Source organism: Cydia strobilella, chromosome 11, assembly GCF_947568885.1.
Source record: "Cydia strobilella chromosome 11, ilCydStro3.1, whole genome shotgun sequence".
Classification (NCBI taxonomy): Eukaryota; Metazoa; Arthropoda; class Insecta; order Lepidoptera; family Tortricidae; genus Cydia; species Cydia strobilella.
Genome location: NC_086051.1, coordinates 18,146,931 through 18,161,441, shown reverse-complemented (window position 1 = coordinate 18,161,441; position 14,511 = coordinate 18,146,931). Strand labels below are relative to the sequence as shown.

At 38.9% G+C, this 14,511-nt stretch overlaps 1 protein-coding gene across 1 annotated transcript in view; it reads left to right on the top strand.

Annotated features, from left to right (window-relative positions):
• LOC134745651 (uncharacterized) overlaps positions 1-14,511 on the top strand; it is a 424,512-nt gene that overhangs the window by 329,239 nt on the left and 80,762 nt on the right. Inside the window, exon 8 of the mRNA XM_063679774.1 lies at positions 2,233-2,428. Within this exon, the coding sequence (XP_063535844.1) occupies positions 2,233-2,428 (196 nt within the window). The remainder of the gene's footprint in view (positions 1-2,232; positions 2,429-14,511) is intronic.

Sequence of the window (14,511 nt, the reverse complement as noted above, 5' to 3'; positions counted from 1 at the left end):
ACGACTTCCCGTTACAAACACAGGTACTGGGCCCACGGGAAATCCGTAGAATACGTGAATTTCATTACGTCTTGTGTGTCGATAAATATCGGTGTTTTTTCCTGTCAGGGGGCGCAAAACAGGTCATTTGGAAATACGTGACGCATGCTGAAATGTAGGCTTTTTCATTTTTTACCTTTTCCCGTGACAACTCGTGTAGAAATAATACAAGCTTTGCATTTCGTGAGGCATATTTAAACAAAAAAAAACAGGCCAAGTGCGAGTCGGACTCGCGTTCCAAGGGTTCCCTACATTACACAATTTAAACAATGTATTTTACAATGCATGTGCTCGAAAAGTGCGCTTCCTACGGAGCCATATCATGCGGAAAGTACTACTTTTCCGCACTACTGCTTTTTGTTTTCAATTTTTTTTACAGTACACTACTTTCTCGCACTAGTGCGGAAAAGAGCTCTTTTCCGCACTAGTGTTTTTTGTTTTAAATTTTTTAATAATTAAACTTATTTGCCGTGATATGTTTTTTTATCTACTCGCACAATGCATAGTAAAACATTGTATAATACACGTGCGTAAAGATGATTCCCGCACTTGTTGCATAAATAGCTATTTTATGTGAAACGTGAGTGAAAATTGCCTTTAAAAACCCGTAATCAAAAAGTAAGTATTTAAGTCCGACTCACGTTTGACTGCACATTTCTAATAGGTTTTCATGTGATCTATAGGTAAGGAACTATTTTGTGTATTTTTTTCAAAATTTTTGATCCAGTAGTTTCGGAGATAAAGCCTCCCTTTATCTCCGGTAGCCCTCATTAGTAGGTAACGCTTTTTAAATATATTAATAACGGGTCACTCACGTGTTTTAAGTCGAAAACGCTCGACATGTTTCACTCCGTACCGAGTAGCGTCATCAGGAGCTTGCGTCGACGGTGACGGACCGGCGCAGACTGCGGGCCGCAGCCCTCCGCGCCCGATGACTCGGCGCGGGCGCCGGTGGCGGCAGGGGGGGCGAGAAACTACCCTCGTTTACGGCATTATTGTCAAATGATGGGTTGCATTAATGCCATTGGTTTTTATTATTAGCACACAACTCTTTGAACCAGTCAGCATAAAATAGCCACATTCTTTCACTCTTTAATCTATTCTATTGTATCTTCGTCATCCAATAAATTCGTAGCTCAATCAAAAACATTTAAAAAGCCAGATTTTTCATTGAAAAGCTCAGAATTTGCAAAATATCCGTCAAACAGAAAGTTAAATATTTGTTATTTGTTCGGTGGATCTGTTTGGACTGAACGTTGTATTGCAGTGCTTGCAAACTTTATTTAAATGCTTTGTTTTACCGTTTGAGGCACAAAGTTGCAGGTTTAAGGTATGCTTTTGTGGAATTCATCTCTTGTTCTATACTGTTGAGTCAACTGATCGCCGAAAATGTACTAGCAACAGCAAACTTGCTAATTAGTAGAGTATCTGTTGAAAAAAGGTTAAAGAATGGTGAAAACTATCCAAAATTGATATCATTATCACATCATATACATTGTGTCTACTTGTATACTTTATACGAGGCAAATGCCCTGCGATGATATCAATTTATATCTGAATATGAGGGGTTTCTGGCTTACTCTGCCGCTGACCGCAAAATTAAGTACTCGGTCACAAAATGCAGCTCTCCGCAGTCTGCGTCTGTTAGTTAACGCGATCGGTTCTAGATATAGCAGAAGCAGAACATATCGAGCCTATTTTCAATGCGTTTATTGTACTGCCAGCGTGAGCTACGCGCTACGCTTGTATGACATTATAATTTCCGATTTGTAACGAAAGCGCCTACGAACAGAGACCCCGCCCAGCAGGTTGCTCACAGTGAATGTGTAAATATTTACAATTAAGTATTAATACATATGAAGGGTACACGGAAAGAACATGTCTAGTCACTTTAGTAACATTTTGAATAATCGCGGTTTTAAAATTTGTATCTATGTCAAAATGTATGGTTATTCCGTGACCAGGTATTTTTTAACTAAAAAAAGGTTATGTTACATATATTATACAGTGGAAGCAAAAGATATAACTAATAGTTCATTAAGAGCTCTACATTTTAAAATGAAAATCTTATTTTCCGAAAAAAGTGACTAGATATGTTCTTTCCGTGTACCCTTCATGTGTATTTTATGAGTATCTATAGATACTATACTAAATGAATACACTAGATATACATTTTTTTTCTTTTTGTTGCAGACTCATACATCGCAACCACCATCCAATGTAACGAGACAATCTTCCTCTCGCACCTCCGTCCGCACGCCACCGTCTCCTCCCCCGGCTTCCCCCGCCCCTACCCTGATGACGTGGAATGCATCAGCGAGCTGCGTGCACCTCCTGCGCATTCGCTGGTCATACATTTTGAGGAGCTGCTGACGGAACATGAACCACAGTGAGTACTGTTTAGGGTTCCGTACCTCGAAAGGAAAAAACGGAACCCTTATAGGATCACTTTGTTCATTGTTGTCCGTCCGTCTGTCTGTCTGTCAAGACCATTTTTCTCAGAAAAGCGTGGAGGTATCAAGCTGGAATTTATATCAAATACTCAGGTCTACTGTCCCTTGGAGCTGTGAAAAAAATCAGACTTCTAAGCCAACGCAATCAAAAAATACAACCGTTTATGCCGCAAATTTTCGACACTCGCAAGGGAATCAAAACCTACAATAAAGTACTTCCCGTGAACCCAGAATCTTGAAATTTGGTACGAAGCAACTAGCATGCTATAAGAGCACAGATAAAGGAATAATTGCGAAAACCGTAAATTTTTAGTTACATCATATAATAAAAATATTTTTTGTACGGAACCCTCGGTGCGCGAGTCCGACTCGCGCTTGGCCGGTTTTTATATACTTACATACAGGCTAGCCATTGCCCGGCAATTTGTGCGCATTTTACTCACAAGTATTCAGAACCCCTATACCCGTACCATGAGTCACTGAAAATGTCAGAACTGACATATACGCTAACGTCTATAATTAACTTTCTGTACATCTCGCTCGCACTAATATGCGAGTACGAGCGAGATGCATAGAAAGTAAGTTACGTTGTCGATAGCGTTTATGTCAGTGCCAAACTGATAGTAGCTACACTGCGTTGGCGTTATCTATTTTATGGTTTGTCAAGTGACTGTCTCATTTCGGGCGTAGCATGGAGACTATACAAAAAAAAAAAAAAAATTATCTTTATTCAGTATTATAAAAGACATATATATGCTTACATTTTTATACAACTATAGGTACATAGTGTAGTGACCTTGGTCACTAGGCGGAGCACAGTTAAGTGACCAACCGACGTCCCTAAGTCGTTAGAATAAGGTCTACAATTGGTCAGTCAACTGCACTGTCCAGTAAAGATAACTACAAAATAATATAGGTACTTTAACATTTTATGAATAAAGTAAGCTACATCTGTTCCCCGTACTAGTATTAAAGGAGCCAAATCTCTATGTATGAAAAGTATCCATCAAAAAACAGTAATTAGGCGGCGCCACCATACACCGAAATACTACCAAAAACAACCTGCGTAATTTGGTCGGGTTATTTGTTGCCTGATATGGTTCATGTTATACTCATGTCCCAGAGCCTAACTAGCGCCACCGGAGAGATTACGAACTATTATTTAAAGCTGAAAGCGGTCACTTTTGCAACAGTTCTGCCATAAGAGATTGGCATCCTTTCTATACCATCCATAGGTCGTAGACGGAGAGAGTCATACTGTCTTTGTCTTGCACTGGTGCTGGCGCCCAGAAGAAATAATTTTTTTTGTTTTTATTTACTGACAAGATTTGCTGGACAAACTATAGTAACAGCGTTCCAAGCGAGACGTTTTCATCATCATCATCATCATGTCAGCCGATAGACGTCCACTGCTGGACATAGGCCTCCCCCAAGGCTCGCCACTCCGACCGATCCTGTGCCGCTCGCAACCACCGAATTCCCGCGACCTTCACCAGGTCGTCGCTCCATCTCGTTGGAGGCCTACCGGCAGTTCGTCTTCCGGTACGCGGACGCCACTCCAGAACCTTCCGGCCCCACCGGCCATCAGTTCTGCGAGCAATGTGCCCCGCCCACTGCCACTTAAGGTTTGCAATTCTGCGAGCTATGTCGGTGACCCTAGTTCTACTGCGGATATCATCATTTCTGACTCTATCACGCAGAGAAACCCCGAGCATAGCTCTCTCCATTGCCCTTTGCGTGACCTTGAGCCTTCTTATGAGGCCCATTGTTAGCGCCCACGTCTCAGATCCGTATGTCATCACTGGCAACACACACTGGTCAAAGACTTTTGACTTAAGACACTGCGGCAATTTGGACGAAAAGATACTGTGGAGCTTCCCGAACGCTGCCCAACCGAGACGTTTTGGAAACTCAAAATCCCATACAAAATGACACAAGGCAACGTGCGTCACGTCACGCTATTGAATGAAATTGACACTAGGGGTACTGAGCGTGTACTTTCCAATATCAAATTCTACATATTATGTGCCATTTTAAACCAAAAGGGTACTTATTGTCGCTTGTCAGTAAGGCGCTATTTCCATATAGCTTCTTCTTAGAAATCAACCTTATCAACAAGCGACAATGTGGTACCTTTTGGTTGAAAACGTCACATATTATTTCGTAAGTAGATTAGAGGGTTCAGCCAAATATATTTTGCTCAATTACATAGATTTAATCGCCATCGCCGTCACAGTATGTGTTCGGTCTAGCTAGGAGAAAATTAAAGAGGCCCACTGACTATCAGTCCGCCGGACGTTATCGGCCTGTCAGTTGTTCGAAACTGTCAAATTTTTGTTCTAACTGTTGTTGTTGTTGTCCTATGGCACCCCAGAGGTGCAAAGGGCCTTCACAAGCTCGTCCTACGCCTTCCTATCTTCAGCGACCCTTCTGGCCTCGCTCCAGCTCAACCCGACCGCTCGTAGCTCACTCATGACGGACCGCTGCCAAGAGTGTACAGGGCGTCCGGAGCCACGGCTTCCAACCGGCTTTGGACCGGCCCGGATTCCGGTTTATTCTAACTGACAGGCCGATATCGTCCGGCGGACTGATAGTCAGTCAGTGGGCCTCTTAAGTTTGAGTTGGGCCTTGGGCCTCACGGTCAGTTAATATTGCACTATATTAAATGTAAAGAAGACGGACACGAGTGTAGCTGAGCCGTTTATTAAATGGGCCGCCGACTGCAGGTTCATATTAAATTCTTGAAGGATTTAACCGTCCCTTTTAACTTCAGTTACATAAGGCCACGTCAGAGTATAAGCGCAGCGAGACGTAACCAATGTTTACATATTATATTAAAGTAATTTTTTTTATACCACGTCGGTGGCAATCAAGCATACGGCCCGCCTGATGGTAAGCAGTTACCGTAGCCTATGGACGCCTGCAACACCGGAGATATTACACGCGCGTTGGCGACCCTTTTTAATGTTATTTATTTCTTAAAACTATTACGCAAAACATTGTGCAAATGCGGGGCTTAATACTACTTAGGTATAGCAAATAGTGTTATTTATGTGATTACCTACCAAAAGATGGATTCTCAGAATATTGTGTACATGTCGATGCAGTGCAATAACACGCTGATTTAAATACTATCAATTGGTAATAATGCAGTTTTTAAAGTCACATTTATAATAGGGTCTATCGCGAATATATTTTGTTACCTTTATTTACCGACGTTTCGACACAGGTTTCACTGGTCGTTCGTGTCGAAACGTCGGTAAATAAAGGTAACAAAATAAATTCGCGATATACTCGATTATAAATGTGACATAATATGTGTTCAAAGCGCGAAGGTTTAAAATTTTACATTAATAAACTCGTTTATTTATGAAAATTTCAAAGACTGAAGGAATTATTTTAATAGGTGTAGGTTAATGATACAAAATGGAGGTATTTGACCTGGGTAAAACAAACTATATTTGGTAAAAGTGATGAGCGCTTTTACCAAATATAGTTTGTTTTACTGTGCTACTATGATTAAATAATAATGAATTAGTCATAGTAGTCATTGGTTTTTATTAATCCCTAATAGGTAAGTTTGTGGTTCCATAAGATTAATAAAAATAGCAGTAACATACAACTTGAACTAATTTTTATTTTTTCTGATATTCGCTTCTAAATAATATATTTCATTTTACAATAATGTTAAACACTTCTAGAGATCTCAGCTTTACTTTCCTCAACCGTTCTAAGTTCTAACACTTCGATTCGAAGCAACTCTTGCGAGAAGGGTTAATATCTCTTTATTAGTCCTCTGAAACTTAAGCAAAGTTTCCTGTCGAATAACTTTTAATTAGTCTTTCGTAATCATTCTTAATATAACAAAAATGTATTTTAATTAATTTGGCACAGTATTCGCAGCCTTATTAATTATATAACATTAAACTTTCGCGTTTTGAACACATATTAAATCACATTTACAATCGACCAGTGAAACCTGTGTCGAAACGTCGGTAAATAAGGGTAACAAAATAAATTCGCGATAGGGTAAAATAAATCGGGTGATTGTAAATGTGACTTATTAATTATGTTACTTAACAATAAACAATGCTTAAATTAATTTATATTATATTCACGTGTAGTCTAACATGCCTACGACTTTGTACACTTACAAGTCATCAATATTTTTTTTACCATTTGCACTCCATATACAGGTTATCTCGTTAGTACATGGGGGTCAAATCGGTAGCTTTTATGGGTTTATATAAAAAGCAGTGTATTTTAGATAACTAGGCAAATAAATTCCATTTAAATGATTAATTTAATGAACTGTATACTAAAATTACTTGTATACAGCCACTCCGCCGGCGACGGGCTGGAGGCAGAGCTAGGCGCTATGCGCACTTGCTGCCTCTGCAGTAGTGGGCTGCGCAGGGCTCCGGGGGGAGTCCCTGCGGTTATAGGCTCACAGGACTAGGGGTGCCTGACCAACTGGCGCCCACAATGTCTGCGGCCCATGGGCCGGCTGCCGGAGGCGTACGCAGTCGAATGCTGGTAGTTATCCTGCGGCGCTCCTCTACAAGGCGGAGACGGCATTCGTTGGTGGTTTTAGACGGTAGTCCTACCACTGGTTAGTCCGTCATCGCTCCTGGCTCCCCCGGGCCCGGTGGCATGCATAAACGCATTTCAACGTATGCATATTCATAAGTTTATGTTTGTGAGCAAGTTACAAGAAAATAGCGATTTATATTACGGGTTTAGCAAATCTTCTTTATTAAATAAAGACGCAATGAACTGAAATAGATATCACTTTTTATATAGTATATGACATTTATTTCAGTTTATAATTCATGCATATAATATATAGTGTGACTGCTTAAAATAAAACACAAATCAAAATATTTAATCATAATCATTTATTTATTTACAGACAGGGCAATACAATACACATTATATTACACACAATACAAATTATATTAACATATACGATTAAAACAGTTATCACAATAAAAAATAAATTAATATTGGTTATAAATAAAAGGAGAAAGTAATAAAAGTAAGGTATATGTAATACGGGCCTTGTTGCCTGAATTAAATTTTAAAATGAGATAAACAAAATAAATAATTCAAGCCCTTCAATCGAACAGAAAAAAAATGCTTCTGAAGAAAGATACAGAAAAAAACTGCTACCGCTTCTATTATCTCCTATGGTTTACTACATAAAGCATGTGCAGCGATTAATAAATAATACACTACCTACAATCAGATTCATATTTTTTCATTTCTCATGCTCTGAAAGAGGGTCGTTATTGTTCTAAAAGGTGTGCAGAAAATGATACGTGTCTGCACTAGAGCATTTTACGTTCGAAATACGATTTTTAAAATTTTTTTACGATAAGCAATTGAAATTTGAGTTTAAATGGATTTGTTATACAATTTCCAGTCTGATATTTGACTCTCCATTCCATAAATAACAATACTTTTGCCTAAATTGTTAATTGAAAGTACCCTCAAGAAATACTATAAAAATATATACTTAGTCATGTTTTTAAAAAACACATTTATTTTACTTTCCTCGTATTCGAAATAAAAAGTAGTAGTGAAAGGCATCATTTCAGCCTCGGACTATTGGCGCCCTCACTGCGTTCGAGCACCAAAATACCTCGGCAGAAATGAGTGCCTTTTTTAATTCCTTGGTTAACAATCTACTATTTACTACGCCGCTGCCTTCTGTGACTGGGACCAACATAAACAGCGCAGAAATATCTACACAGGTAATTGCAAACAGCAGCTAAACTAACATCCCGTTACAAGGATGCTCGCGTTTAAACCGTCCGTCAAATGGGTCACCCTTTTAAAACTAAAGTTCGCTGTGTAGCCGAGCGGTCTTCACATTGGATGCGGACCCGACGCCGCTCCGCTATTTACGTGCATAGCGCTGTCTTGCTTACACACAGAACGATGTGCGAGTCTATATCAGTGTAATCACCGTGAAATCTAATGGAAAATGGAACTTAAATATTTAGCTTCTTATTAATTACGTCGAGGAACATACAACCCACCTGATAGAAAGCAGCTACCATAGCTGTAATGCTGTTGCATGATAAGACACAGTTTGATATAAAAAAAAAACACAATCATAACAAATTTACAAGTAACTTTGTTATTTACATAATTATGTAGGATTGTATATAAATTTCACTGTGTTAACTTACAAGCTGCTTATCATACGAGTCCATTTCTGGAACGGTACAAGACTAATATTATTAGGGGGAGCAAAGTTGTTAACCTCTTGAGTTGGTGGTTTAATTCTGGAATCTTTTGCTTGCTCGGGTATCTAGACCCGAGCAAGCGAAAGATTCCAGAATTAAACCACATGCGTAGCGAGTGGTGCGAAATGTGAAATTTGGGTCGAGGGTTAAGCAAACTTTTCTATCGAGCGAAAAACTAAATTTTCGCCACATCAACGAGAGGAAAATTTTAACCGTAAAATATTACAAATCAAAACACTTATTTAAACTTTCACGATTTTTACTCTTTATTTCAAAGTAAAAGTCAATATATATTCTTTATTCAAATAGGCCTAGCAGCAAGCACTTTAATTATTAAGTCCTCTTTATTATTATACAAGGGGACTTAATAATTAAAGTCGATTAACGTCGGAGGTAAATTTTAAACTTAATTTTACGCGCTTAAGTCTCGTTGTAGTAAATAATAATTACAAATCAAATCCGAATTAACGCTAATGTATATTTTTCATTTTTTTTTGTTTTTTTTTTTTAGACAAATTATTTATTATTTATTCAATAAATGTCAATATACAAAAAACAATTCCATAACAACTTAAGGCTAAACTTAAGCCTAGTCAAAGAGTCCCCCCCGAGTTGTCCCTGGCGCAAAGGTGCCCATCACACTAGCCGCGTTACCACGTTGAATTGCGATGGACAACCTTTGCACTTTTATTTTTCATTTGAAATCATCAGTCAATTCTACCAGTAATACTCGTACTTCGTTTAAAGACTCACCGCGAGTGTTTCATCACGTTCACGCCATCCACTCTGTCTGGTTTATCTCAAGATTTATCTATCGGTGGAGACAGGCGAGACAAATATACGGATAAAGCTACGAGGGTGAATCAAAAAGTTCTTAGAAATAAGGTCAAAACCAAACGATTATAATTTTTAGGGTTTCGTACCTCAAAAGGAAAAAACGGAACCCTTATAGGATCACTCGTGCGTCTGTCTGCCTTTCTGTCACAGCCTATTTTCTCCGAAACTACTGGACCAATTAAGTTGAAATTTGGTATATATATGTAAGTTTGTGACCCAAAGACGAACATGTAACGTAAACAAATGAATTTTAAACATGGGGGCCACTTTTGGGGGGTAAATATGAAAATTAAAAATAAAGTTTTTCAAACTATATCGTGTTACATATCAAATGAAAGAGCTCATTATGAGAATCTCAAATATATTTTTTTATAATTTTAGGATGAACAATTGAGAAGTTATTCAAGAAAATAGGCAAAAAATGACCTTTCCCCCCTTTATCTCCGAAACTACTGGGTCTACAATTTTGAAAAAATACACAAAATAGATCTTTACCACCTACACATACACCTACCGGAAAACCATACAGGAAAACTTATTAGAAATGTGCAGTGAAGCGTGAGTCGGGCTTAATTACTTAGTTTTTGATCCGACCCCTACGGGTTTTTTAAAGACATTTCACTCACGTTTCACATAAAATAAAAAAATACATTGTTTAAATTGTGTAATGTACGGAACCCTTGTAACGCGAGTCCGACTCGCACTTGGCCGGTTTTTATTTTTCGTTTATTTTTCTACATAATTTCCTTGTTATATAACATTTAAAACTTTACAATTTACACTAAAGATAACAAAATAAATTCGTGATAGACCCGATTGTAAATGTGATTTAATTTTCTCGTTGTTCTAGAAATACATTTAGTACAGTGAGAAACTGAGTGGCTGCGCTCACTACACTATCGACTGATTTATTGCTCTGACACAGACAGGATTGATACTCTGTGGAGATAAATTGACTGAAACTGATTGATTAGTCTGTGGGAACTCAGTGCTAGTTCGTTTGCCTTTCTAGCTAAACTGTGGAATAAACTGTCATCCACGGTTCCGGGAAATAAGGGTTCCTAGTTGACTTTGGAAACCTAAAAACCGGACAAGTGCGACTCGGACTCGCCCACCGAGGGTTCCGTACTTTTTAGTCTTTGTTATTATAGCGGCAACAGAAATAAATCATCTGTGAAAATTTCAACTATCTAGCTATCACGGTTCATGAGATACAACCTGGTGACAGATAGACGGACAGCAGAGTCTTAAGCGAGGTTTAGACTAGCAAGAACTTACATGCAATTTTCATTACATTGCGGTATATGATCAAACTTTTAAATGCAGTTTACCTCAGTAGTCGGCAATGTAATGTAAATTGCATACAAGTTCTTGCTAGTCTAAACCTCCCTTTAGTCATAGGGTCCCGTTTTTACCCTTTGGTTACGGAACCCTAAAAAAGCGTAATCCCATCTTAAAGACTGGTGACGCACTTGCAACTCTGGTGTTGCAGGTGTCCATGGACGGTAATTGCTTAGCATCAGACGATTCGTCTGCTCGTTTGCCTCCTATATATATCCCATCGATGGCCAGTGGCTGATAGTACAATAGGAGACTGAGTGGCTCCGCTTACTGCACAGTAGATACTGTTTTATTGCTCTGACACAGGATTGATACTCTGCGATAAATCGACTGAAACTTATTAATTAGTCTGTGTACTCGGTGACTTTCTTGCTTAGTTGCAGCTGTACTCTTTGTAACTAGACCAGAATATACTCCAAAGACCCAGAGTAATTTTAGCAGTTTTGAATTTAGACTGAGTGGCTCCGCTCACTGCGCTATCGACTGTTTTATTGCTCTGACACAGGATTGATACTCTGCGATAAATCGGCTGAAACTAATTAATTAGTCTGTGTACTCGGTGACTTTCTAACTTAGTTGCAGCAGAGCTGTACTCTTTGTAACTAGACCAGAATATCCTCCAGAGTAATTTTAGCAGTTTTGAATTTAGAACCTTCTTTCATGTCCTTTTAAAAGGTCATCGGGACATATTAGGTATCTTAATTATTATATTTGTTATCATCATCACGGAATTGTACACGTCCCAGTACTGGGCACAGTCTTCTTCCCATTGTACAGTCAGCGACAATAATAGTGGATGTAACTACGCGTCCAATTATGTATCATTCTTTAACAGTAGCAGATGAAACTACGCGTTCAATTATGTACCATTCTTTAATAGTAGCGGGTGAAGCTACGCGTCCAATTATGTACCATTCTTTAATAGTAGCGGGTGAAACTACGCGTCCAATTATGTACCATTCATTAATAGTAGCGGGTTAAACTACGCGTCCAATTATGTACCATTCATTAATAGTAGCGGGTTAAACTACGCGTCCAATTATGTACCATTCTTTAATAGTAGCGGGTGAAGCTACGCGTCCAATTATGTACCATTTTTTAATAGTAGCGGGTGAAACTGAAAACATGATTGCCAACTTCGTGAAATGAATTACATACTCCATAGCTTGAAAAATTATATATAAGAATTATCTTAAGAATATTAATTAAGAGTAAATAATAGCGATTACAGCGGCAGTTAAGCCTTAGGGGGCTTTGTTCACTGTCATAATTTTTAGAATTTATATACTTTGTGTTAATAAAGAAATTAAAAAAAAATCTTTAATAGTAGCGGGTGAAACTACGCGTCTAGTAGCTTTACTACGACTGCCTTATAAGTGTCAAACTGACATATTCGCTAACGTCTGCGTAACTTACTTTCTTTACATCTCGCTCGCACTTATATGCCAGTATGAGTGAGATGCATAGAAATGCCAGTGTCACACTGGTGGTAGCCGTACAAGAATTGCTACCTTTAATAGCAGCGCATGAATAACTCTGCTATATGTACCCGAACTATGTTTATTTTAAACAAGTTTGGGAACAAATCAAATTATTTTATTAAAAATTTTTGATTTGTGTTTTTTTAAATAGTCACACTACTATATATAAATTAAAAACTGTAATAGATGTCATATATTAAAGAAAAAGTGACGAAGCCCTCCAGTGGTGAAGGCCGGATTCGAACCGGCGTCTTTAGCTATCGCGGCTAACGCCATGAACCCCTAGCGCGCATGCATGGTAGCATGGTAGCGGGGTGGCCTAGGGAGGGCTTCGTCACTTTTTCTTTAATATATGACATCTATTTTATGTTTATTTTAGTTAGAGAAGATATAGCAGCAATCAGTCACCACCCCAGGTAGCAAAGTGACGTCAGCAACGTAATAATGACGTCATTTATACGTCATAATGACGTAACGGACGTTTTAATGACGTATAAATGCTACCTGGGACACCACAAAAAAGCCTTAAGAAAGAATATTACAATAGCAATTTCAGTACATTTATTTTAAATGTAGGACTTTACAAACGACATGAGATTAATGACGAAGACTCATTTATTTTAAAAGATATTCTGTACATCTGAAATAAATTGTCATCATCATTTACCAACATTTCATAGACGACATGGCCACCCATTACCGTTCTTGTTTGATGATACCTACGGCCTGATTCGAACTTTAAGATACTTCTAACATTTGATTCATTTTATTTAAATTTTTGGGTAAAATGGCTCCATTGATACTGTCCATGATTTCACCAACGTCAAAGTGAGTTTGAATTAGCTTCTTGATATAAAACCTTAACTTCAGCACCAGTAAAAGTAAAAACAATAAAATCATGGCCTCTAGGGCTCTAGCCAGTCACGGTTAGAGGTAGAAATACCAAATGCTCATAGCACGACGTTGTTCTGTAGTTGGGTTATGAGCTCTTGTAACGGAATAGCTGGACTTTACAAGGGCCAACCCACGTAGCATTTATACGTCATCATGACGTAACATTGCCGTCATTATGACGTCGCTGACGTCACTTTGCTACCAGGGAAGGGCCACGAGGGGCTACTTGGTGGTTAAACTCGTATCAAGATCAATTCTTCGTTATCCGGACACTTCCACATTAGTTTACTGCATAATAAGCTATCAGTATTACACTTTAAACAACGTTAACGAGCAAAAACAAAGAAATTAATCACGAGTCGATAAGACTAAGGCTACGCGCGCACTGCGGTGCGGCGAGTTGCGGTGCGTTTTTAAAAACGCAAAGGAAAAAAACCGTGCGTATCCAGTACGCGCACAGCGGTGACATATCCGCACGTTTTGCCATTCTAGTCCCAACTCAAATTAAGAACGGACGTTGAAAACGGACTACTACGCTAGGCGACGACATGACCGCGCAGCAACATGTCGCGAGAACAACTGCGTCACTGGATGGCTGCCGGCCGGTGTCCGCACGGATTTTATTCCGCAGTGCGCGGATTTATTCAATAGTCCATAGGATGCAGAAAATTCGTGCGGCGCCGCACCGCAACCAATCTGCAGCAAACCACAGATTTTAATCCGCATACAGATTATTTTCCGCAATGCGCGCACTTCAAGGAGGTTGCATACTTTACAGATTTTGCGGGAAAAAAACGCACGGCAGAAATCCGCAGTGCGCGCGTAGCCTAAGATGGCGGTCGACAAGCAACTCCTCGTCAAACATTTTTTTTTTTCCTATCTGGCTTTTACTCCCTGCAATTTTGCACAGGGTGAATTTGCGAATGTCGGTTTTTGACTTTCACACGTGAGGAGAATGTTCGGTATTCTTGAGAGGATGTGGTTGGGTCGACAAACATTTGCCAAAGTTACAACATGGATCGGTTATGTCAGTGTCAAAAGTGACGTTTTTAAGAATATATCGTATCTTTAGCAAATTTTTACACAGCTCTAGACAGTTGAAATTTTCACAGATGATGTATTTCAGTTGCCGCTATAATAACAAATACTATTAACAGAATAAAATAAACATTTAAGTGGGGCTACCGTACAACAAACGTACGTACGTACGGA